The 25,925-nt window shown below is 39.3% G+C and overlaps 3 protein-coding genes and 1 pseudogene across 3 annotated transcripts; all 4 read left to right on the forward strand.

The window, feature by feature from the left end:
- Window positions 1-619: 619 nt before the first annotated feature.
- On the forward strand, window positions 620-14,726 carry LOC110066149 (uncharacterized). Its single transcript, XM_020773352.2, has 7 exons — window positions 620-2,606; window positions 2,831-3,089; window positions 3,925-4,192; window positions 6,613-6,765; window positions 9,569-9,657; window positions 11,369-11,526; window positions 12,325-14,726. The coding sequence occupies exons 1-7, from the start codon at window positions 2,501-2,503 to the stop codon at window positions 12,816-12,818; spliced, it is 1,527 nt and encodes a 508-aa protein (XP_020629011.1). The 5' UTR covers window positions 620-2,500; the 3' UTR covers window positions 12,819-14,726.
- A 159-nt stretch (window positions 14,727-14,885) lies between these two features.
- On the forward strand, window positions 14,886-17,256 carry LOC149097024 (uncharacterized). The gene has a single exon (XM_089280219.1). It carries the CDS (start codon window positions 15,079-15,081, stop codon window positions 16,012-16,014), a length of 936 nt encoding a protein of 311 aa, XP_089136345.1. The 5' UTR covers window positions 14,886-15,078; the 3' UTR covers window positions 16,015-17,256.
- A 943-nt stretch (window positions 17,257-18,199) lies between these two features.
- On the forward strand, window positions 18,200-21,267 carry LOC149097025 (uncharacterized). Its single transcript, XM_089279319.1, has one exon. It carries the CDS (start codon window positions 18,399-18,401, stop codon window positions 19,257-19,259), a length of 861 nt encoding a protein of 286 aa, XP_089135445.1. The 5' UTR covers window positions 18,200-18,398; the 3' UTR covers window positions 19,260-21,267.
- A 1,214-nt stretch (window positions 21,268-22,481) lies between these two features.
- On the forward strand, window positions 22,482-25,830 carry LOC149097026 (uncharacterized; annotated as a pseudogene).
- Window positions 25,831-25,925: the final 95 nt, after the last annotated feature.

Below are 25,925 nucleotides of genomic sequence, written 5' to 3' on the forward strand. Positions count from 1 at the left end.
GGCAAAAACTTGGAGTAGCTCCATTTTTTTTTGTAGTTTTACACGATTGCACCTGGACTCAATGAAGGAACATTACTTGAACGAGCTAGATTTTCCCTTGTTCAGGGTCAAAATAGATGCGTAGGCACTTAAAAGTCCACGCGGAATTTAATGACGTAGAAATATAGGATATCGTGTTGATGGCTTATGAAAATAATGCTGTTATCCTTCATTATAAATCAATTCATAGCCCTTACGTGTCAGAAACCGCATAGTTGTAGCATAAAAAAACACAAATAAACAAATAAACAAAACAAGGGGGCAGAATGGCAAAAATTTTGATGATCGTATTAGTTTCCGTCGAGAGCCTGCTAAAATTAAAAAAAAAACCCGTGCTGAACAAAACAAAAAACAAAAGTTGCAAATCTAAATAATTTTATAACATTATCCGTCCGGCGCGTGGTGCAAAGATTATTCAAAGTCTGGACATCGGGGAATAACTGAGTTACTTAACAGTTTCGATTCGCCACAGCTATTAACAGCTCACTCGTTTTAGATGGTAACACGCAAACAAGGGATTATATAAATCAGTATCAGTGGATTAAAGTCTTTGAAACGGTTTTCCATGACCCTAACTCATTTTTGGTTAATCCGTGGGTTAAAGCTTTTAGCATGCTAGCCTTCTTAATTCTAACTGATTTCCACTTGGTCGCCAGCTGTTACAACCGAGCGCCGATAACTGCGGTTTAACTTTTTTTAACACTTTACTTTGGTAATGAGACATCCTTGACGCCCTTGCTTGGTAGCTTCACTTCAGTTGATATTTAAAAATGAGTGCATCGTGATATCGCTGAATTGGTTTGCAGCTGAATTGGCCACACACCAAGTAATGACTGAACAGTCTGTAACCCAGCTTAAATACTTTCTCAGCGGGACTTTCTGAGCCCATATTCTGTGGCGGGAAGAAAAAAAAAAAAAATTCCGTCCATAACTATACCGGGAGGTTAGTATATTTTAACTATTGTTACGTCTGGGGCGCTTTTGTTTCTGTCTTCTCCGTTTCCTTTTGCTGTTTCAACACGAAAAATATTCACTTTGTTTTGTTGCTCCTATCAATTCACAAATTAGCATGAGTCATTTTGCGAAACGTGTGAGTGATAAACATTTGGAAGTTAATCCTTTTTTTTTAACAGAAAAAATTGTCCGAACTTTTTGAAAAGTTTTTAAAACTTTAGAGCGGGTAAAAAAACCGCGTAGCAAATTTGTGGGTGAACTGCTCTGTTGTTAATATTTAATATAACATGGTCTGGAAAGTAGCTATTTCGCAGTTCGTGAAACAAAAACTTCCCATTCCTTATTCATTTTTTAGTACTGGACTCCAAAAGTTGCGTTTTATAAATCCTAAAACACGTTTTTAGGAAGCTTTTAGAGCAGGTAAGGAGTACGTGAGGAGAAACGTAATCTTTATTGGTTTAGTCCAGGATGTAAATAGGCATGTGTCAATCAGTGACAAGAACTGACGTAAATCAAGGGCCTTTCCTTCGTAATTCGTTTATCTTTATTTTTCGAAAGGGTAATTTTTTTCTCTTTTGAGTAGAGAATTAGTATTCAAACTATGATGGTTTTCTTGATTAGTTTTTCAACGCTAACGCGAGACAATGGTCGTGTTAGCATGGTTACACAAATTGTTGTGGTTGAGTGCACTCTATTCAGCTCGAGTACAAAACAAATTGAGATATGGTTGTTTTGTTTTGTCCTAATTTCAGGCCGCGTTCATGCTCCCAGAGGACTCGTTGAATTTTCTCAACTGTCAGAATTTTCTGAGCATCTACAGATCCGGAAATACTTGGTTATGTTGACCTTGTAAAATCGCTTCTGTATTGTCTTGACAGTATTATGTGCGCGTTCAAGCAACCTGCCATTCTCATTCAAATTCATTGTGTAATTCTCTTTTCAAGCAAAATATCCAAGTAATTCTTTCGCGGATAATTTTGGTGTAATGTTCTTTGTTATGGGCTGTCCAAGTCCGCCTTCTTCACGCGGCAAATTGATTGTCTTGACAATAGCTATTTAAAGGCGAACAGGAAATGACAAAAACGTCATGCGTTATTAGGCTCCGAAGACAACTTTGATGGGCTTTTGACAGCTGCTCGGCCAATCGCCTCGCTAATAGTTTCATTACAGTAATTGAGCAGTACGCCTAAGTGATTTATGAATGTCCACTAGTGAGCGACATTAGGTCTCTATGGTGTATAAATAAAATCGTTTAATGATTGATTACAACAGCAAAACTCTATCCTCGAACTTGCCGGGCTGTTTATCTGTTTGACTCGCGTCGGGGTCTTGGGTCAACCGCGCGCTGTGCCAGGTTAACTCTCAGCGCGATTAAACTGACCACGCAATTTGCTGGACATACACTCGCTCAGGCGAATTTGGTGATATCGCGCCAACAAAACTCTCGCTCTAGCTTTGCATTTAGAAACACCCAAGCTCTCGAGAGCCGTTAAGCTTTTCTTGTACTATGATGACATCCGTTGAAAGCCCGGAAGGTCAGCTCAACACACGTGCCGGACTGGCTCTGGCGGGATGCACCAGTTCCATACTTCAGGGACAAGAGTTCGATTTCGGTGAGTAGCCTTAAAATCGTGCTGCGTTTTATCTGCTTTATTGGCGTCCTGCCTGTCTGCCGTGCAAAGCTCGCCGTTTCCTATATTCCTGACGTAATGGAAATTGTAACGACCCTATGGCTTCCTTGAGTTACATTACAATAGTACCGTCAAACATGCCTTGAGTCACATGCTGTGGTGCATCTAAAAACCAAAGCCGACTTCTTGATTGTGTTTTCTGCCAGATCGTCACGTTGAATCGCTCATCCCGTACTCACATCCGTCAAACTTCTACGAGGAAATGCACGGAGCAGCGACCACAATCCCAAGCCAAGCAGTTCAGTCGGGATATTCTCAAATCCACACCATGGCGTTCGGCTTCTCGTCAGCTCTCCCGCACGGCCAGTTGAGGTCGGACACCATCGAAGTCGAACTCGAGAATAAAGATCTTTGGGACAAGTTCCACGAGATAGGGACAGAGATGATCATTACGAAAACAGGACGGTAAGATGAGACAGCTAAATGAAGTACACTCCATTCTCCTAACTCTCTTGTGTTGATATTTCTTCAGATTTCCGCCCAAAATAATGCGAAAAGTCTCCACCGATTATCAAAGCAGACGGGAAAAACCTGCTAACAAGGAATCCACCAGTCACTTACTCTAACTCTTAGTTTGCACTTGAATTTGCCAAACGCCTGTATTTTGGACCAAATAATGGGAGGTCGAAGCAAACAAATAATTACACTCAAAGAGTTTGACAGCGCTGTCGTGAAATACATGTGTAATGATAAGAGTTCATGTTTCAACAGTCATCGTTTAACTTCATTCGATTTACGCAGCTGTCAAACCCTCCAAAACGTTCTAACGAAGTGTTTATTTCCATCCTTTTTCTATTAGCGCTATGTACTCTCTCAATATTGTGGAACCCATTTCGAAGATACTTCACAGTTTATAAAAATATTTGTTTCGGGTCGCGCCATGCTGTAAATTGAGAAAGCTAAACATATCCTACGTGAATGCGTTAAGTGCGGGGTGGAACGGGCAGAGTCTCTGAAGGCTAAACGCCCGATTTCTTCCCTCTAAATGAGTTCCCTTTTTTAAGACACTGTAATACTTAGTTTGGAATGCACTGAAACAGACCCACTGCGGCGACTTTAACTGAGTGTGTCTCGTCTAATAAACTCGCTAGGTTGTCGAAGAAATCTTACAAAACCAACAAGCTGATGGCAATGGGACAGAAACCTCTCAACACAAAACACTTCACAGCAGTTACGTCCATCCTAAATCTCTTCCTAACGCAGAGAGAGTAACATTAAATCTTTGCGTTTTTGTCCACAGACGTATGTTTCCCGTAATTAGAGTTAATATAAGCGGCTTAAACCCCAAGGAGGAATACGTCTTGGTCTTAGACAGTATTCCAGGAGACGATAACCGGTACAAGTTTCACAACTCCGAGTGGTCAGTGACGGGCAAGGCAGAGCCCCTGATGCCAACGAGAATCTTTATTCATCCTGACTCACCAGGGACCGGCTCACAGTGGATGAGACAAGTTGTGTCGTTTCAGAAGATGAAGTTGACAAACAATCATATGGATCAAATGGGACACGTAAGTTATTTTGTCAATTCATGTTTTCAGCCTTCTTCGGTGATGAATTTTCCCTCCCGGACCATGTAATTAAAATCAGTAGAAGAAAAAGGTTGTTCTAACTTTATGGTCCTCCCCAAATCGCCTTGGATCATGACAACAGTCTTCAGATTTTTAACATATGGGAGTCTTAGAATATGGAAAAGCTCAGATAAAATTCTTTGTAGTGAGAAAAGCTGAACGAAAATCTTTATATATTTTTCCTCCCGACAATTCAAGGTTATTTTTACAGGAACACGCAGATAGGAAAAAACAAGACCCTGTCGTTTGAAATAAAAATATGATGCTTTTTACTGAATGAAATTTAAGGGCTCTCCACTATTGAAGGCAAAATGATAAGTTGACTGATCTTATCTTGAAATACTGTGTATTTTCTTGAATTTATAAACTGCTGTCAGTGGGACAATATTTGATTTTTTTTATTACCCTAACAACTAACATCAGAACATTTAGAGCAAAGTATGTTGTTCACTGCATAAAAATGTTTGGCGGTGTCTCGACTACAGTGTATATAAAACTACTTAAAGGCAAAACATTTGGAAACATCTGAAATGTCAAGACTTTTAAGAACTAAGACAAACATCCAGTGTCTTAGCTCGCTTCCATAAAATCAATCTCGAATTTTTTTGAATTGATCTTTGTCAAGAGATGGAAGATGTGCAACATATGAACATAAAATTTTGTTTCGTAGCTGCATTTCGTCAGTAAATGTTTCATCTTGAGTGAAACACCAAAAAGAGAGTCATAGGTATTTTTATTTCAAATTTGTGTCCATTTGTGAATCGCGTGGGCGTATGGAGATAAGAAAAACTTGGCTGTGAAGACGATATAATGGACTAAGCTGTTGCAAAGCTATGTGACATTTTATTCTCAAAGGAAATCGTTGTTTAGATGTAAGTCAAATAATACTCGATATCTAAACGGTATGATTAACGTAGGGTCCATAATTAACGCTAACGTGCTTTGAAATACCGTACTTTGCACAAAACAAGGGAGTGAACGATTTTGTCTCTGGTCGTCACAAACGGAACATTTGTTTGCACACCTCCATTCACGCTAAATCTATTGAAATGCGTAGAATAGAAACAAAAGACTTAATTGCCTTTGTTGAGAAACCAAAGAGCTTTGGAAAATAGATTTCTGGTCACAAAAACGGATAGAAAGCTCTACCAGTGAAAGGGGTATTTCATTAATGGCTCTTTTCTCGTGCGCGCTGACTAACTTGACAGAACCATGTATTCGCGATAAACTTAGCGTAAACGCCGCTCGTACGTTCTGGCGAGATGACAATTTAAGTTTTGTGTTTCTTATTTGAAAAACGATGTAAACAAGTTGACAATAACATCAGCCGTGAGGATATTAACAAGTGATTTGGGGGCCGAGTTACCCCGCCCCTCCTAAGTGATTGTGAAAGCTTTTAACTTCGAAATGAAAATCAACACTTAGAAATCACAATGGCCAAGAGAATGGGGTCAAACTGTGATTGGAACGCGAGATAAGACGATCAGTGGTTTTTAAAACGTTTAAAACTAATGACAAACACAGTAGGTAATTGCGACAAATCGCAGCAAAACTCGACTATTTTTTCTTTTCTAATTAATGAACAAATGAATTGGATAGTAAGGGAGCAAGAGTGTGAGATAAAATGAAAAACGATAGAATTTTTTGCTGTTTTGTTATTTTGACAAGCACGCCCTATCGGTTCGTGGTAAAGTAGCTCCACAGTTTTAGACTATTCGGTACGTGTCATGGCTTTGGCACAGTAAATGTTAAGTCTTTTTCAGCTTTTTAGAGTGTCCTAGCCTCACGTTGCTTTCTAAAGTAACAATTCTTTTGATGTGTAAGTCTTGTTTCAGTATGATAACATGAGGAAAGAACTGGGACATTTTTGAGTCAGTGATCTTCGCAAACGTTGAGCCATTTGCGAACCTTTTGGATAAGAGTAGTTTCTTATAACTCGAAACGTCCTCGACCACATCCATGAAAACACTATTCAGATATTGACTTGTTATATTCAAAATCCAATCATGATAAATCTTAGCTGAAAGCAATTCGAAGGAAATGAAATTTCTTCAACTGTTAACACCCATTGAAACATTTCATAACAATTGATTGGCGTCCGAAACGCATTCACTTTCATCATCAAATTAAGCAAAAAAAACAAACGTTTCTTTAAGAAATTAATTCTCAAAGAATATTTGTGGTTCTTCGTCTCATCATTATCACATTTGTTCTTCCAGCTGGTAAAACTTAATTTACTTTAATAACCTTGAACGCCAACAGTGTTCTCGGTTCTTTGTGCTTATATTTCAACTAGGCCTCTCGCACTCTTGTGAATGGAGGTTTTACCTAACATCCAATCTTGTTTTCATACACTACAGGTTATTCTGAACTCCATGCACAAGTACCAGCCGCGTGTTCACATCATCCCAGCCAAGGATTACAGCCCGTACGGTTTGAGAAAGGGTTCGTTTTACACCTTCGTCTTTCCTGAGACTCAATTCATGGGAGTGACTGCCTATCAAAACCCGAGGGTGAGTGCAAGTTGTTAATGACTTACAGCTGAGTTCAAATAGCTCATTTAAGCAATGAAAAGGACGATTTAGCTTGATAAGGTGTGGATGAAAAGTGTGCCGCAAAAATATGCAGCTTTGCAGACTCGTTCAGGGCGAGTGAGCGTGACCAGGCGACCCATTCAATACGAGGGTAGTTTTTGTGATCAACCACTATAACATATAGAGAGAGTAGTGGATAATTCTGTTAGGAAAGAAATAAGCAATAGCTACTAGTTGAGTGAACTTCGGTAGTTTGAAAACTGTCGGATTGTTTTTTCACTTGCTTGAAACAAACCTCGCCCTCGATAGCGTACTTCATCAACCTAAGCGCATTCTTCGCAATATTAGCGCAAGTTGAAAACAAATTGTTTGGCAAAGACAAAGCTTAGCAACGAAAGAATGTTTTTTCGCAAACTGAGTTTACCTGAACATTGTGGAAGAGAGCTAAAAAGTAATAACAACATAAAATAACACGGCAATAAAGTAAGGAAAGGTGATGGTTCTTGTACATAGCATTTTGTCCATATAAATTGAGAACGAGTTCTCATGCGCATACTCTGGATATAAAAGAAACCGAGTGTAAACTTACATAAATGTACAGCATTTTGCACTCAATCCCAATATCAGGGAAGAGGCTTCCCTCTTTTAAAGCTAGGCTATGAATTTCCTGTTGGAGAACCAAATAAAGGTACCGCTTTCATTTTATTAACTGTGGAGTTTATTTGAAGTCAGCAAAGTTTTCAACCGATAATATCATTTGATATCAGTATCAAAATGGAGATATTTGCTTTGATTCTTCCAAACCTTGCCCTGTGAGGGCATTCGTTTCAAACCTGAATAGCCAAATTTTGATAGGTTTTAGACTAAAACCGAAAAAGATGGATGCTCTCGCAGGCTATGCAGAAAAGTTTTATTGCTCTACCGCGTGCGTATTCTATGGCCATTGGCCGATGCGTGATATTGAGGTAAACGGCTTTATTTGTAGGCTCCATTTGAACATGGAGAAAAAGAAACCTATATATTCTTGATTGATTTTAACTTCACCAGTTATCTTCGGATATGTAAGAAATTAGAAAGCCAAACAGGGCTTTGATAAACAGAAAAGACTTAGCAAGATTACTGCGACGAACCAAGGTTTTGGTTTTCTCTCGCAAAAAATTACTTTTCACCAGTTTGAATGTTTGGGTTTACAATCGCGAAGATTCTATCTAAACGCAATTCTTCAGTGGGCAGTTCTCATTTATTTTTTGTCTGTGTATAAAGCCAATGCCACGAGACTTTAAACCTAATTTCTACAGCTGTGGAGACGGGAGACAAAAGCTGTGAACCTACAACAGGGTGAGGCTGACCCACAAGAGCAATGTTCCAACTTAGAAACAGCAGAAATGTATCAGTGAATGACAATGATTTATTTTTCTCTATGCTCTTTCTATTATAAAACAGATCAGTTAGGAGATGAGAGAATGTTATACTAGAACATGAAATCATTCGAAACTGACGATGAGTTACTGATAATTTAAGGTCGCCAAAACAAATATCCAAACAGATACTTAAAAACAAAGGTATAGACAGACAAACGCGCAAACAAATAAATATAAAAATAGACTGCGTAACATATTTTATTGAGAAAAAAACTCCTAACTTAATTCACTTTGATAAAGCAAGGTTAAGAATTATATTTCCTTCCTGGCGATTTATCGCAGTCAGTAAAGGCTTCTTAGATAGCAAACAAGATCAAACTTTCTTCTATCTTTGAGAGCGGAAACCTTTCCTGTCAAGCCGATTTCTTTCACAATAGCTCTAGTATAAGTGAAAAATAATTTACTCAGCTCTTGACGAGAGTAAGTTTAATTTCACTTAAAGCGGCTGCAGAAACTTTCCGTGATACTCTAATAATTCAGTTTAATTATTTAACAGTCTTCCAATACATAGAAATTTCATTCTAGAGAATTGACAGTTTCTCTGTTAGCGAAAGTCAAGAAACTGTCTCGTAAAGTGAAATTCGCGTGTCGGGGCTGAAGTGTTGCAGTTTTAGTGTTGCAAGGCGGCGCTTTTGATTGCTTCATGCGGTTTGCAATGCTCGCTGCACAAAGATATGATATGCACCGGTTAACCGCTAATTTCGTCGTATTAATAGCTTTCCGCATAACATGTTTGTTTTTCCTGGGTATTTCCCGTGTACACGAAGTTCGTTCACGTACAACTTGCCATCGAAGTGGTACAACTGCGACTTAGCCATCGGAACATGACATTTAAGTTTCTCGACAAACAGAAACTTGCTGGAGAAATGATTCACTCTTTTGGAACTTTTTATGGAGAACAATCGACATGATTGCAACACAAGTAGACTACAAAGGAGATTTTCTGTTCAACGAAAATTACGCACGGAAAACCACAAACTGGGCAATCCGCAGCTTTTAATGTCTAGTATTTGCCGATGGAAGTGTAATAGAAACGACAGCCTTAGCATTTTTGTGTGAAAGAGACCTTTTGTAGGTGATGATGTTGATTAAAAGCTTATATTTCTCTTTTACTTTCCAACGAATGTTATTGCATGTTTGATGCTCGATGAGCATATTCTGGAGTATTTGACTAAAATCGTTCGCTTTAATTCCACATTTAAGACTGGTACTGGGCAATTTTTCCGCACCCTAATTGGACATTTCCGCCCATAATTTGCCTCCTTTATATTTGATGAGATCACGGCACGTAGCATGTTGAAATCTCTTCAGAAAACAGGCAGACAGCTAACTAACTGGGGATGCGTTTTCATCTTTTACAGATAACTCAACTGAAGATCGAAAACAACCCGTTTGCAAAAGGTTTTCGAGGAAGCTGTAACAGCACCATGCATCATATTGCAATGAAAAGGTACGTGGGAACACTGCGAGGAGTTTACGTTAACATTTTGATCATTTGCCATATTTAACTCAATGGGTACTAAATACATTTAACGCTAGGTATGCAAGCAGCACCAGGAAAACTTACAAAAATGTTACTTTTTACTAGCACGCTTTCCGGTTTCTTTAGTTGAAGAAAGACAGCGAGATATAAGAGTTTGGGGAAATTATCAGTCTAGAATTTTAGTCGCCTTCATCTCATCAAACCCTGCCGCGGCTTGTCTGCGGTTTTGGTAACGACATTTCGTTTTCAAGTGTAGGCCATGATATTCAGGTTTTTATCCGGTTATTACATTCGAAAATGGGAACACGTGCTGGAATTTGTAAGCAGCCGCTTAATTCCCAAGCTAAATCAGATAATACAGGGTTTAAATTTGTGTCGGAAGCAAAACGGCGGTGAACGGCAAATGCAAACAGATTATTTCTCACATTGTGCAGCATCTTTTGCTCCGGTATCTCCGGACAAGTGTTTGCTAAGTAACAATTACAGGAAACGTGTTCTCCGATTTGGAATTGAGATCTTCGAAGGGAAACGATAAAGTCCCGAGTTTCATTGTTTCAACTTAAGTTTTACAAAACTTTCATCATAGCTAATAAAGGGGTATAGTTACGAAGCCCGCCGGCAAACACCAAAGTAGCAAACAAAGATGGCAGGATTTATGTTGGAACGTCCACGACCATGGACAATCTTTTGTCTTTCGCTCATACACTTTGCACGAGTTACGTAATCAAAACATTTATATTGGTTAGTTCCTCGGTCAGTAGTAAACAGCTCTTTTGTGTTTTGTGCACGGTCAAGGCCAAAAAAGAGAACAGAACCATACAACGAGGAACTTTGTCGAGTTTCATAACCATTCCCCTCAATTAACTATGCTTTGATAAAGTAGATAAGTGAGTCTCAAGTTTTCAATTTCTCCATATTCTAAACCACTACATTTCCTTCCTCATCATTGCCAGAAATACAATGTACTCACATCCTGATGGAATTCCTGTTATTTGCCGCGTATTTCTCTGCGCGCAGTCTCTCTTTTGCGCGAAAATCTGCGAGGAAGAACGCAAACAAAGTTCGCGGTATCGCCGCTTGCCTCTTCTCGTTCGTTTGGAAAAGGGAAACTGCTCACAGACTATCAAACCATTATTTTCACATTTCTTAGCACGTAGTAATTCTTAGCTTCTCTTCAGAATGCTTGAAATATATGTACGAGAGAGCGCCGCTTTAAATAGGCAAATGCGGTCACCAGATAAACCAATAAAACAAGAACAAAACCCGAGGCGCCAGCAAATTAAATTCACACTTATGTACTTTTAAAACCTTTAGTTCCAGACTCTTAACTTGATTGTTTCACCTCAAAGAACCGGTTTTACTCACCGAAATATTAATCTAATTTAGCTATACAAAGCAAGAAATCTGTCCCTCTTTTGAGTGCGTAATAGGTTCCCAATGGAACCCTTGTTTCGAAGGAAATGTCAAAATTCTTCCCACTAGTTTTCATACATTTACTTTCATTCACCTGGGAGAATTGCTCTCATATACGGTAACCAGACATTTTTCCTGGCGTGAGCATTTAATCAGTTGATTTTATACGAAGATAATGAAGAAAGCACACTAATTAGCCACGGCTGGCACTTAATTTGTTATAAAATCAATAGATTGAAATTATATTCTCATTGTTGCATTTCAGAAAGTCCCCAGACGACTACAACGACACAGACTGCCTTTCCATCTCCCCCGCGGGATCAACGTCAAGCGGTGAATCCGGTAAACGCGCATTCCAGGACTCTCCGCCAAAATTCCCGGACATCAACGACCCCTCCCCTCCCCCGATGATGGGGCACACGGGTAAGTGGGCGCGGTCGACAATGCGAATACCTTGTTACTTTGTTTGTTTCCGTACCACACAGAGAGTAATCCGCGAGTTTAAATTTTCCTGTTAACGTGAAAGCCTTATTATAATCAACTTCCTATATTCTTGTAATCACTGCGTGGGTATAAGTTGATCCTTTTCCGTTTCACAGAACGCCAGGGATACAAAACGTGTTTCTGATTTCAGTTGTTACGTTATGCCGGTGGAAAAATCTAGCAAAGGGTAAAAATCCTGATGCGTTCGATCCGATTTTTTCTTTCAGGGAGGGTGGCTGTAACATAGCTAGACTAAAGGTTAATATCATCAGCCAGGGTATTAGGCATAAACAGAGATTAAGTGACTGCTGTTGCCTGAGTGGACCTATCTCAAATCAGCTTTTCTTTTCGCTCTTTCGTATCTTTGGAAAAGCCAACGTGGAACACAATCAGATAGAAAAACAGCTCTCTATTAGGCGAATTCAAGATGGTTGCCTGCAACGCGGTGTAAGATTAGACTGTAGGCAATGACTGTTTTCCATGGTGAGCTATGATTACTGAACTACAACTGATCCTGACGGGTCTACACCCATATAAGGGATATATCCATCACTGCAAGACTAAAGGGTAAGAAAAAAAGAGAAAAAACAGGGGGGAGGGCAGGGGAGATAAAAAAAACCCCCCCTAATATATTCATTCTGAGACAAAAACCTAAAATAGTTGTTAAAATTAGGTTATTCTAATCTAAGTGCCTCCTTAAATTGTGGAAAATTTACTGGTTGTTTGTTCTGTTAACAGGAAGCGCGTTTGGACATGTCGTGTTTCCTCGTCGACTGTCAGAAACCTTCGAGTCATCTTGCGCCTTCACATCGCTTCAGAGCAGCTGTCGACAGCAATCTTTCTGCTCCGAGAGGCCTGCGGCGACAACACCGCTGACCACATCTTCAACATTGAATCTGACCCCACATCCTTACATGCACAGCCTTTCAATTAACTCTCTCACACCGCTGTCCTCGACGAATGCGCTCTCGCATCCGTGCCATGCTCCTCGGCCACTTCCACATCCGGGATACATTGGACACCCCAATGAGCATACAATTCACCATACAGCGAGTCATATTACTACGCATGCGCATATGCACTCGACGTTGAACGGGTATCCTGACATTTTACGTCAGGACTGCCGACCCGATTATGGACTGGGGAGAGATGATTTCAGCAAACCGCTGACCATATCTACGACGTTTCATGCTGGTTTTCCGGGAAACCCTCCGCCATATCCTTACCATTGAGAAGAACATGTGGCCATAAGCGGTTAACATTCTATATATTTAGCGTTCAGATCCGTGCAAAGAGTTTGGGCGTCCTCAAGCCGGTATGGTTGCGTTCACTTCAAGTTCTATAAGTTACTTTTATAATCAGGTTATTTATCAGGTGTGGTCATAGTCCAAATCAGCGTCATTCCTTTAGACAAGCAAAAATAATAGTCGTGCAAAGAAAACTGGGGACTGATTGAATCACTATAGAACGCCTATCTATTTAAACAACTCACGTTGTTCATTCATTAGTTGTTTAACAGAAGCCCACACCACTTCAGTAGCTTGTACATGTTTGAGGAGTCTATCCCCTTTGTAACTTCATTACGACAAGAAATCTCTTCAAAGGACGTTAAAGATGATTTCCAAAGCGTACTGCGCAGTCTCAGCACTCCAATCCTCGATGAAATGCGAATTAATGTTATTCTTTACCAACTGCTTACCTTATATTTTTTGGCATTTTAAATTCTTTTGTCCAACAGTTTCTTTAATTCCTGCAGCTAAAAAGTTGTTTCATCTAGTAATATCAGAAAGAACGAAGCTTAAAGGTCATTAAGTTTGGCATCCATAATGGCGGTCATCATAAAGTTTTGACCTTACTACATGACAGTGGCTGCGAATTAAAACAATCAAAACAAAAACGTAAATAAACCCTCGAGAGTGGGCAATACGGACTGGAAATCACTTATTTCAGATACCGATATTTGCGTGACTCGTTTTGCCGTAACGCAAAGTCACGTAAGTAACGCTAAGGTCTGCGTGCAGTATTCAATCATGACAGGAGCTCCCAATTGTGACGTCATTATTTCTTCAATATAATATTTAACAGTTTGCTTTACAACTGCTATTTATATTAAGAGAAAATGTCATAGTATTAAACATTAGATAGAAAACGGTTTGGTATCAAAGATTTTAATGAACGATTGTTTTTTTTTTTCATTCAAACAAGTGCACTGCCTGATTAACCAGCAATTTCAAGCAATTCAAATAAATATTAGATACGTAAATATCAAGAACGTAAAAAAAATTCTTCCGAAATGAAGTAGCGTCTGAATAGTGGTTAGCATTTCACAAATATTTAAGTAGAGTATATGACAGTTTTATTATTTATTTTCTAGTCCCTTTACGTTCTGTAGTCAGCATAGAAATTCTCCGTACCCTTCTTTGCTCTTTCCCGTACATCGGACTCAGAGAAATTACTGCCAGTGATTGAAAGGTACTGCACAAAGTGGTCGACTTTCCTTATTGCAGGGGCGGACTTAGGGAGTGGGGGGGAGGGGGGGTAATGTCTACTTTGTGGCATCGCTAGTATTTCTGGTGTAAAATTTTTAAATTAGGTTCCAATTCTCAAATTGCAACATTTTTGGGCCATGCCCCATTGATTCTGCAATCCCAAGGTGCCAGCCACCCCTCCTTGTACAATCTCCGCCCCTGTATTGCGTGACGTAGATGTAACGCAATGTTCAATCGTGCACAGGAGTAAAACCAGCAATAACATTTTAATTGTCGTTTAGTTATTATTAAAATGAATTACTTTTAGAGGAGTTTGTAATGAACTGTAACAAAAAAAAAAATCAATGCTCAAGTCATTAATTATATTTATTTTGAGTTCTTGCTTTTGTGGTTTATTGTAAATTTTTAGAAAGGAAGATCTCATGACGACAAGTAAGAAAAAAAATTCAACAATATGTTTTTCCGTTTCTTCGAGGATAGGATTTATTTCAGAATATTTATTATCTGTAGAGAAATATAATACATTGGTTTAATTTTTGACGTCAATAGAACTGCTGTATAGTAATGAAATTTTTAATTAGCACATGAATGGGATTAGAGCAGCTAAATGCTTGTTTGTACAGTTGAAATAAAATAGAAGTTGTGAGTGGACTATTGTATCTGTGTTTTCGACTTGGAAATAAAAGGTACGATGTACATCCCAGTAAAGAGCTCCCTCCCTCCTTCCCCCCCCCCCCCACCCCTTCCCCGGGTATTAAGCCAGAAAGGCAACAGCTCTTCGCCACACATGTTACGTCAGCTAAATCACGGCTCGAACACGTGATCAATCTACAGTATTTAATTAAGTAGAGGGGTCTTTCTCTTAGAAGTTGTCGTTGTTGCCTATGTCTCATTAAACTCCAGTAACTCTGCCGTTGGCCCAGCATTACTGGCAGCGATTTCCTATATGCTCCGGACACTCGCCGAGAACACTTTGGAACAGCACATATAACATCCATAGGAAATGTTGCCACAAAGCCGGAAGTATTTCCGCTTTTGCTTCGGCTTAGTTTTGGCCTTCGTTTTCGTACCGCCTGCGTCTCCAACACCCGAAGTGAGCGTTCCAAAAGGGTGCATAGTGGTAGCTTCGTATGTCTTTAAGACTGACTGGAAAGAGACTAACCTCCTAGATGCGAAACTCTTGAAGAACTTCATCAATTGCATACAGGAACTATACACGATATGGAAGGAAGCTCGAAACATGCCACAAGATGTACGAGATCTTGTTTGCAAGGCATCACATCTGGGTAAAACCACATCAGTCATTACCGAGAGAGAAGAACTGTCGACCTTCGTGCCTCTTTATCTGCTTTGCAGAACCTTTGATCTGTACGATCGGACAATGCGGTTGGACATCGACTTCAAGACTTATCGCAAAGAGTTCGATTTGCTGCTGGTGGAACTCCACCAAGTCACAGAGTTGATAGACAAGGAGCTGATGCCGCTGTGGGAACACCTGGACAGCGCCACTTTGCATGTGATAACGTCAAAGCAAATCAGAAAACTAAGACGCTTCCATGCAACCCTCAGACAGCTCGCTCAAGTCATCTACGAAGACCTCAAGAAAAGTCACAACAGTAGGAAGTGGGCTGGTGTGTACGGTGTCGCCTCCATCGCGGTCTGTGTAGGATCGATTTTTATTGGAAATGTTCCTGACAGCATGGCATGTGCTGCAGGTGTCATCAGTGGCATCAGTGGTATCTCCCTGACTAGCACCATCTACAAGTTAACGTCAATACTGGACGACATGACGATTATGGCCAACGAAATCGAAGAATATCGGATTCTTCTTGAGCAGAAACCAATTCTAGGTATCTCCTTTGGGATTTCCAACTCATTTCTGTTTCTTTCCGTCATTTTATGGCTTTTCTACAAGCGTGAAGCCCAGGAAAGGGACTAGTGTTCCCTCACTCCTGGGGATAACCCCGGGTACGGGACCAGCAGCCCCTTTCTCCTACACCTGACGGTGATAACATCATTTTAATTTCTGGATACCCTTTCGAAAATTTATTTAGAGGTGAATTCATAAGAATAAAAAGGACTTGATAACTCGAAACCAAATTCTCCAAAGGATAATAAATCAAGAGTAGTTTTGATCCAAACTGTGTGCAACAAAATTAGGACTGCAAATCAGAAGTTACCAAAATAATGTGAAAAGACTAACCAGTCAAAGTCTGAAGCCATAGCATTCTTCATGATTAAATTACCAGGAAACTATATAATTTAGTGAATAAGATAAGATAAATGGTTTATTAAAAAATACACACTTAGCAGTCATTCGACTGAATTACGTCTGGAAATTAAAGGCTACTAGTGAATTACACTAAAAATTATGCAAGGTAATTTAAAAACTATTTACAAAGCATGGCTATTAATAAAAGACTTTCTAAAGCGATCAGTCCGAAATAGTGGAATATTAAAACTTCTCTCGTTTCTCAGACGCTGCATGAGTGTGAGAAGTGGCCAGCGGAGGAAGTAGATTGGCCAGTTTGTTTTGTTCGTTGTTGACAATGACGTTAAATAATTTAACAGACAAGAGTTCACGTCTGTCTTTGTGGTTGTCTGTTTGGTACCTGATGAGGCCAGATAACTTACGGACAATAGGAGTTAGTAGCATAGGACACTTCCTTAAATATACGAGGAAAATATCATGATTTCTTCTTTGGATTGAGAAACAAGCTCTACTGAAAAATAATGTATATAATTTTATTGAGAAAAGTATGTAGATTGCATAGAAGCCCTCCATCTGCATAGATCAGTCAGTTGATCTCTTCTAACACTGTATGGAAAGCCGGTTTGCAATTGAAGATATAAATTCATCGGTTGTTTTAGAAAGAAATATGGAATATATTCCGCTAAGTAGAAACACAGGACGAAATTTACAATTCAGTCATTGACACTACCTCCTGGGCTTTCCAATCAAAAATAAACCATACAATTCACATTATTTGGGGACAATTAACAAACAGCTGCAAAACGACAACCTCGCGCCTTAGCTTTTCTTGATGAATTGTGCTCCATTTGTTTTGGTGCATATGTCTGTATTAGTAATAACCTCTTCCTTTTCCGGGAAACCCGAAACATGTTTTGTACATAACAAAGGGTTCTTTTGGCATGTTACAAAATAAAATCTGTAGAATCAGTTCACTTGTCATGTGTTTTATGTTAAGTTGCGAAAAGCTTGGAGGAGTTTTTACAATCCGAACTGCTATTTAACGGGCCGAGAGAATTCTTGTGTAATTCAAGAACACCCATACTCTTTATAGACATTCCCCCCCCCCCCAACCCCCGCCCCCTCTTTCTCAGGAGACCATCATATTTTTCGAAGAAAGATAGCTTTTCGAGGCGACGCGCTATAAATAGGACGTTCTTTGCCTTGACTGGTCAGTATTATACTTGCAACCTTCTGCCGCTGCATTTTTACATTTTGTAACTCGAAAATGAAATTCAAAGGGTAAAATCCCTACGTGTTTGTATTTCACAATACAAAGGGTTTTTACCTTTTTCAGTTTCGGCTTCCAAAGGTCGACAGACAATATTGAGCTGATTAGTTCCAAACAGTGATAGAGGTGACTGTATTCAGGTTATGGCTACGCCATGGTAACGCGAAAATATTTTCTCAGCCATCTCGGGTCACGCATTTTTTTCTGAGAAACGCGTGCACGACTACTTCGAGAAAATAACTTCCACCCAAACTTAAACTGAGTTAATGTTCCACTTTCGTTCGATAATTGTCGAATTCTTTTTCTTTCTATCGTTATTTATACCACTATTAAAAGCTTAGTGGAACTTAGTGGCGGCTATAACACTTTAGAATACTTTTCTCCTGAAGAAAAGAATGCGTGACGTGAATGAGCTGTGGATGCGAACCTTCCATATTTCAGCAAGGGGTTTTCCCAGCCGGATATTTTCTCGCTGAAAGTTGAACTTGAAAGTTTGCATAAATTAACATTTTATCCCTTTGCTGTTATTGATGAGAAAAATGAACCAATCAGCGCACGAGAAATTATGTAAAAAAATTAGTTTTCGGTCCATTCAGTTTCGATATTTAGAATGTTGTCATAATTTTCGCGCGCGTGACACGACATCACATTTGCAACCCTTAACACGTGATCACCCTGTATATCAAGCACTCCGTCTTGTCTTTTGTCGAAGGAGCTGCTGTTGTTATTGTCTGTTGTTCAATCTCCTGCAATTATTCCGCTGTTTGAGAAAACTCTGGTTTCATAATTCATACCAGAGGTTGTTCGATCAAACTTGAAAAGCACACAACAATGATCTGAGATGATTCCGCAAGACAACACGCACTTCCGCTTTCGTTTCAGCCTCGTTTTGTTCTTGGTTTTCTTGTTAACGTCTCCAACACAATCATCCAGAGCTGAAAAAAGCTGCGCTGCGGTATCACTGGCCTGGGGTGGCGTCGAGGTAAAATTTCCCCTTGGTAAAGATCCTCAGTTTGTGCGCAACCTTACCGACTGTTTCAATGGCGTCAAGAAAATAGGAAGTGAAATTCAAGTTATTTTAAAAGAGCTACCGGAGCTGATAGATAAAGTACTTCCTGTTGCCAAGAAAGAAGGTCTGGTTCTGCTTTCTCTGTATCTTCTTTACAAGAGCTTCATAGTGTATAACGAGACAGTGATCTTGGAGGTAAACGTAAGGACCTATCGCGACAAGTTGGACGCGCTGGAGAAAGAAATGAAACCGTTCAGAGACTTCATAGACACCGAGCTTATTCCACAGTGGGAAGAAGGTAACATTGCTAACTTGGAAAAGCTCATCAAGAATTTGCTGCAAAGAATGGGTCGCTTTTCTACAGAAATCCAAGGGTTGACTCAAGACATTCGTCGGGATTACATTCAGGGCGGAAGTAATCAAAGGTTTTCCGCTTTCCTTGCTGTTAGCGGAGGCGTCCTTTGTGTGCATAACTTAGTCCAGACTCCTTACCCAAAAATTTCGGTCCTGGTATGTGGTGCTGCTCTCGGTATTGCTGGTTTCAGTTGGTGGAGCTACAGTTCTCTTTGCAAAACCCTCCCAAAGTTGGAGTTGCTAGAAAAGGACTCCACAAAGATGAACGAAGAAATAACGAGCTATCAGACAAAAATTGATCTCGCCAAGATGAGAGCAGAACTAAGAGGTGAACTCTAAATCTACTGATTATCCCCTTTTATACTGCCCCTTTATTCTTGTGGTCAGTATTGAAGTTCTCCCTACTCGTTTTTCCATTCAACCCTTAATTGTAGAACCTGCAAGGCAAGTTACTTAAACTAGTGACACTACCGGGGAAGGGGGGGGGGGGTATTCCCTTATATGGGCTATATAGGTATGTGCGGCCCAGGGTATGGTTTTTCAGCCGTTTTGGTCATAAATAGGGTATGGTTTTTGCACTCTAGTCTTGATATGGGTATGTTTTGAGAAGAAGCTACTTTTTCATCATTATCGATAAGACCATCGAGAAAAGCTCTTCACAAATTATGTTTACAGCAATTTAACATTGGTCTGAACTAGGGAACTAATTATAAGGCAGGTCTGAAGCAGGGTATTGATTTAAGGGTCAGGCCATAAATAGGGTATCAAATTTTTGGTCAGGTCATAAGTAGGGTAGGGAAAATCGCAGACTTTGGTCATACATAGGGTAAGGGTTTTGGGAAGCGGGTTGCACACCGGTACCCCCACCCAATTTTTCTGAGAGTACACCCCCTCCTCCCCGGGACACTACTATCTAGACAATTTCGCAATGATGGTCATTTCCTAAATTCTTATGATCTATTACTGCTTGTACATGTTGATATTTATAGAGGGGCTTTGTTTCTTACTGGTTAGTTTGCATTTTAAAACTTTAAGGATCTACATAGGGTTCTGCAACATTCCATGTAACTGTGGAAAAAGCGATTGCAAGGCAAGCTCTTAAGGCAGTCATTTTGAAGTGTACCATCACCATATGAATGAACGTAAGTAACTTCTGAACAAATTTGACATTTAGTTTTACAGGCTAAATTAATCCTGTTCACTTTGTTCTTGGTTTACGATGAGCCGTTTTCCAATGAATGTTATAAACCCAAATCCAAGTAGTCACTCATAACTTGCCAATTGCAGCAAAAGAAAATATATAACACAAAAAACCAAAGCGCGGGAAAAAAGTACAAGCCATATCACAAACAGCACGTTGGTACAAGTTCCGAGTCAATTATCGAGCCAAACAAATGCAAACTACACATTGAATGTGCCTATCTGACTGAATGACTGTCTGACTGACTGTCTGTCTGACTGACTGTCTGACTGACTGATTGTCTGTCTGTCTGTCTGACTGACAGACTGACTGATGGAACTGAATTGATTTGCACTGAACTGAAAATCAAACTGAAAATAATTGATCAAACTGAAAATTAAAACACAAAGCAAACAATAATTGAAAAGTTGCAAAAAAAATCAAAAAAGAGTAAAAAGTATTAACAAGTGTTAAAATAATTTTGTTGTGAATTAGCAAGCATGTGTGAACCTTTTAGCACGGTGCTTTCACTTGATTGCCATTTCCGGCAAATTTTCTCTGCAATATAACTGCTATTATTCAAAGTTATTGTATGGTTGTAAGGTTCTGACTAACAATGGTAGTGTACATGAAGTGCAGATGTGAAATGTAACAATAATTATTGATGATTATTGTTTCAACAGTTACCATTTTAAATAAATAGAGCGGTTTTCAATTGAGTGTCGTAAAACCAAAACCAAACCAATTACTTACCAATTAGACTACTCAGCCAATCTCAAACCGTAGTAAAACCAAAACCAAAACCAAAGTAATTATTGTCTAATTACTTTCGACACTCAATTGAAAACCGCTCTATACAGAATGAGATATAATAATTGTACCTATATACTGTAGTGAAAGACGGTATCCCCCTCAACTAATTGAGGGCATTTTAAACTCCAAACATCAAATATTTGTATTCCTAACTTTTGACTATTTTGATAACTACATGAAGTAGTTGATGAAAGCACCATGGTTATTTCCTGCCTCATATTTGTTAATGCAATGAGTAGACTGAATGAAAGGTTTTTATATGTACTCAAAAAGTAGTATATTTATTTAAGTAGTGGTTTTATCTATCTTGTAACGTGCAGTGAAATGCACCTTTGAATAAATGTTTAAACTTAACACGGATTGCTGTTGTTACGTAAGATCTTTCTAAACTCATTATTTTACCCTCAGTCTCCTCCACTTTCCCCCCCTCCCTCACTATCACCAATTAGCATCGTTCTTTTTCAAGGAAAATCAGTTATTGTTATGACTGCTCTTGCACCGCCTTCCTCCCTGAAAAGATGATTTAGTGAAATTAGAAAACGTGTTAGGATACCACTCAGTGGTCCGTTTTGGTACCTCATGGAGCTAAATATAACTGAAGGACAACAGGGTAAGCAGCGTAGGAAACCTCCTGAAATATACGAAGGAAGCATAATGATTCCTCCTTTCGATTAAGAAAAAAGCTCTGCTGACCTAAGTTTAAAATTCCTACATGCAAGTACAGTACTCCCCCCCTTTAATTTCTAAACTTTCCTATCCCCCCCCCCCCCACTCACGATGATACAGGAGATCATCATGTTTTGCGAAGACGCACTAGAAATCGTAAATTCATTTTCTCTTGGTTCTTTGTGTACCATGTGCCATTTTGACACATGGTAGCTTGAAAACGAAATGTACCCTGTTTGCTTGCCAAGTTCACAATACCAGGGGTTTTTCCCCCTTTTGATTTTGTTTTCACGCTTCCAAAGGTCGAGGAACAATATTGAACCTTCTTGTCATCACAGAGTAGTTTTAGATACAGGTGTATCACGTTATGACTGCACGATCGTAACGTGAAATCGAAAAGTGTTTCTACAGTTATCACCGCAGGTCACATTTTTCTTAGTAAGAAGTGTGCGACTTGAATTAATTATTTCTACACAATAGCATTCACCCGACATTTAATTCACTTTCTTTCCTATTTCCAAACGACTCTTGGACAAGCATTATCCACTTCGTATTCTTACTACTGTTATGTATATCGCTATCTCGATCCGAGTCGCTCCTTTTGCTCAGTTTTCTCCATTTGTTTTTATGCCGTGTCATGTATTAGCAATTAATATGCTCAATATTGTAAACTATACCGATTATGGTACAACTAAAAATGGTTTCCGGGAAAACTGAAACAAAGAATTCTTTACTGCTTGCATAACAAAGGAGATCGATCAAAACATAGCTGTTTTATTCCTGGAAGACGCGCTTTAAATAGGACGTGATTTTTCCTGATTGGGCGAAACTTGGGTGGCTAGAAAAGGGAAAAGTCCCTACGCCCAAAGGGGTTTTTCCCGTTTTCAATTTGTTTGTCGAGCTTGCCTTCACAGTATTTTATACACGCGTGCTACATCCCCTTAACACGTGATCAACCTGTCTATAGGTCTCAATCACGCAGTCCCTCTAGTCCTTTGTCGTAGGAGCTGCTGTTGTTATACTTCTCCGGTGTTTAAAGGTTCATTCGGCGGTTTCATAATTCACACCAGAAGTTGCTCAATTCACACCTGAATTTGAAAAGCACACAACACCAATCTGAGATGATTCCTCAAGGCATCACGCACTTCCGCTTTCGTTCAAGCGTTGTTTTGATCTTGGTTTTCTTGCTAACGTCTCCAACAGAAGTATCCAGTGAGGCAAAAAGCTGCGCTGCTGTAACACTGGCCTGGAATGGCTTCGAGGCAAAACTTCCCCTGGGTAAGGACCCACAGTTTGTGCGCAACCTTGCCGACTGTTTGAATGAAGTCAAGAAACCAGACAGTGAAATTCGAGGCATCATACAACAGTTACCGGAGGTGATAGATAAAGTACTCCCTGTTGCACGGACAGACGGATTGGTTCTGCTTTCGATGTATTTCTTTTACAAGAGCTACTTATTGTACGACGAGGCAAAGATCTTGGAGGTAAACGCAATGATCTACCGCGATAAGTTTGAGGCGTTGGAGAAAGAAATGAAACCGTTCAGAGACTTCATAGATACCGAGCTTATTCCACAGTGGGAAGAAGGTAACACTGTTAGCTTGGAAAAGATCGCCGAGGAGTTGCTGGAAAAGATTGGTCGCCACTCTGTGAGACTCCAAGAGTTGACTCAAGCCATTCGCCAGGATATCAAAACCGGCGGAAGCAATCAGAGGTGGTCCCCTTATGTTGCTGCTGGCGGAGTTTTCCTCTGCTTGGGTTCGGTTATAGTTCGTCCAGCTCCTAACGTGGCCACTCCTCCATCTAGTGGTGTTCTCGGTGATGCTAGCTTCAGTGGGGTGAGCATTCCTATATGTATTGTTGCTATCGGTACTGCCGGTTACAGCTGGTTGAGCTACAGTTCTCTTAGCGACTCTACCCTTCCAGAATTGGAGAGGCTGGAAAAGGACGCGACTACCATGGGCCAAGAAATAACGAGGTATCAGTCACAACTAAAATTGATCTCGCTAAAATGAGAGGTGAACTCTAAATCTACTGATTAACCCTTTATACTGCCCCTTCAAGCCAGCTGGTCAACACTGAAATTCTCTCTAATGTTTCCATACAGTCATTAGAGTACTTGTTAGGAGAATTGCTTTTATATTATCTCGGTAATTTCCCAATAATGAACATTACCTAATCTTTGACCTATCGTTGATTATGCACTCTTTTTTTTTTTATATATATAAGAATATTGTTTTTCCGGCTGAGGCTGAATATTCTTATTTTTCCCCCGATTTTAGGCTTGTGAATATTCTTAGATTATAGCGTATGCATTCATAATTTGCATTTTTATTATTCCACAATTTCACGCATTTTTATTCATCGACGACTAGTTCAGGCAGTCGAAAGCTTGTAATTTTTCAATCGTTTCAGCCCGAGATCGTTTTAAGTTTTTACCATGTTTTATCCTGGCTGCGCCCCTTCAATATTTTCACACACAAAAAAATATTCCTTTCAAAATCTCAGCCTCGGGTTTTTTAAAATATTCTTAACATTTTGCAAATTTCATCCTCGATATTCATATAAAATACATTCTTATAAAAAAGAAAGAGTGTATGCATGTTGACATTTAGAGAGCGGTTTTCAATTGGTCGTCGTAAAACCGAAACCAAAACTAATTAGAATTGGTTGCAAATACATGTAACAGCGTGTGGGCCAAACCGAAAACAACGCTACAAAGCCCAGTGTCTTGCTATCCTCTCAACAACTATAAATTTCTGTAAAGGATACAAAGCTTCAGTTCTAAAAATTTGATGTTAATGCGAGGTAAATAGCTGACTTAGCTCAGTTTTTCTCTTCATTCGATTGACTGGCAGCTGACTTGAGGCGCGGTAATAGGAAATTTGCTGCTAATCACGGTGATAAATTAAGCCATGTCGGAATCATTTCGACTGAAGCCTTTTGATCACTTATTTCAGCAGTGAGCTTGAGCAGTTGTCTAGCATATGCTGAGAAATTATACAAACGAAGAGCTAACAATAACACAAACCGACATCAATGTTGCGCACATTGACAAACGCAAAATATGGTCATTGATTTGCGTGTCGGCACGTGTGGAATAATTTATTTCTGAAGTATTATTGTAGATGATAGTGCAACTTGTAATGTTAAGTGAAATGTAATTAGATTTTAAGTTTCAACAGTTACTATTAATGAACACACAGGATATAAAATAATTATAGTAAAATACTGTAGAAAAAGGGAGAAGCCTCCACAACTAATTGTGAGCATTTAGAAAGTCCACAAATCAAGCTATTGACTATTTTACACGACTAGATAGAGTAGCTGGTGAAAGCGACATTGTTATTTCCTTCTTTAAATTTGTTGTCATGAGTAGGTGTATTGTAGATTTTGTTGCATTTTATTGTACTTTTAAATGTAATTTTTGTCATAATCCAATTACAAATTTTATCATGACTTTTTTATTTGGATAATTAACAACTACAAGCCCCACTGAGGAGTTTTGAAAAAAAATTATTGTATAAGGTACAAAACCAAAGCTAACGAGAATTCGTGGCAAGTACCAGTGGTGGATCCAGACCTTGAGCTATGGGGGGGAGGGGGGGGGGGGGGGAGGGGCATTTTGCTTTTTACCTCTCCTGCCGACTTTTCTTCCCTTTGCAATTTTTTTGTTGTTGTTTTTTTACCCAAAATAGGGGGGGGGGGGGATAGGTGGGCCCCTCCCCTAGATCCGCCACTGAATGTACATGTAATAGCGTGCGAGCGAAGCCGAAAAGGATGCCAGTAAGCCAAGTGTCTTATTCTCGTCTCAACAGTGCGTTTCTTTATTAATTTCCCTAAAGGACACAAAGCTTCAGTTCTAAAAGTTTGATGTTAACATATGAGAGATAAATAATCGATGACTTTTCTTATTCTAATCGCTTGATCTATTGACTTGAGGTGCGGTAATAGGAGTTTAGCTGCATGACTACATAGAGTAGTTGGTCAAAGCTGTAAATTTGTTCTTGCAATGGGTCGGTTTATTGTAGATTTTGTACTTTCCTTACTGTAATTTTTATCATAATCCAATTGCAATTTTTCTCATGACTTCTTATTTTAGATAATTAACGACGACAAGGAGCTTATAGATATAATTCGCACATGTATTTAATCAGCTCAAAAAGAGCACTATTTATATTTTAAGTGGGTGGTGTACTATATCTCATAATGTGAAATGAAGTGCATCTTTGAATAAATGTTAAAACTTGATAGTGCTCGTTTCTAAATAGAATTTTCTGTATACTGTTAAAGCACACCCATCCTTTTTGTAGACATTCCTACCCAAACTTTACCATAATACTGGA

This window comes from Orbicella faveolata, unplaced genomic scaffold (assembly GCF_042242905.1).
Source record: "Orbicella faveolata isolate gen_17 unplaced genomic scaffold, um_ofav_v1 contig_47, whole genome shotgun sequence".
In the NCBI taxonomy this organism is placed as follows: domain Eukaryota; kingdom Metazoa; phylum Cnidaria; class Anthozoa; order Scleractinia; family Merulinidae; genus Orbicella; species Orbicella faveolata.

Excerpts from the sequence above, each read along its gene's own strand:
- LOC149097025 (XM_089279319.1), top strand. The coding sequence starts at position 18,399 with ATGATTCCGCAAGACAACACGCACTTCCGCTTTCGTTTCAGCCTCGTT.
- LOC149097024 (XM_089280219.1), top strand. The coding sequence starts at position 15,079 with ATGTTGCCACAAAGCCGGAAGTATTTCCGCTTTTGCTTCGGCTTAGTT.
- LOC110066149 (XM_020773352.2), top strand. The coding sequence starts at position 2,501 with ATGATGACATCCGTTGAAAGCCCGGAAGGTCAGCTCAACACACGTGCC. Across the intron at positions 3,090-3,924 it reads ATCATTACGAAAACAGGACG|ACGTATGTTTCCCGTAATTA; the intron begins GTAAGATGAGAC and ends TTTTGTCCACAG. Across the intron at positions 9,658-11,368 it reads CATCATATTGCAATGAAAAG|AAAGTCCCCAGACGACTACA; the intron begins GTACGTGGGAAC and ends GTTGCATTTCAG.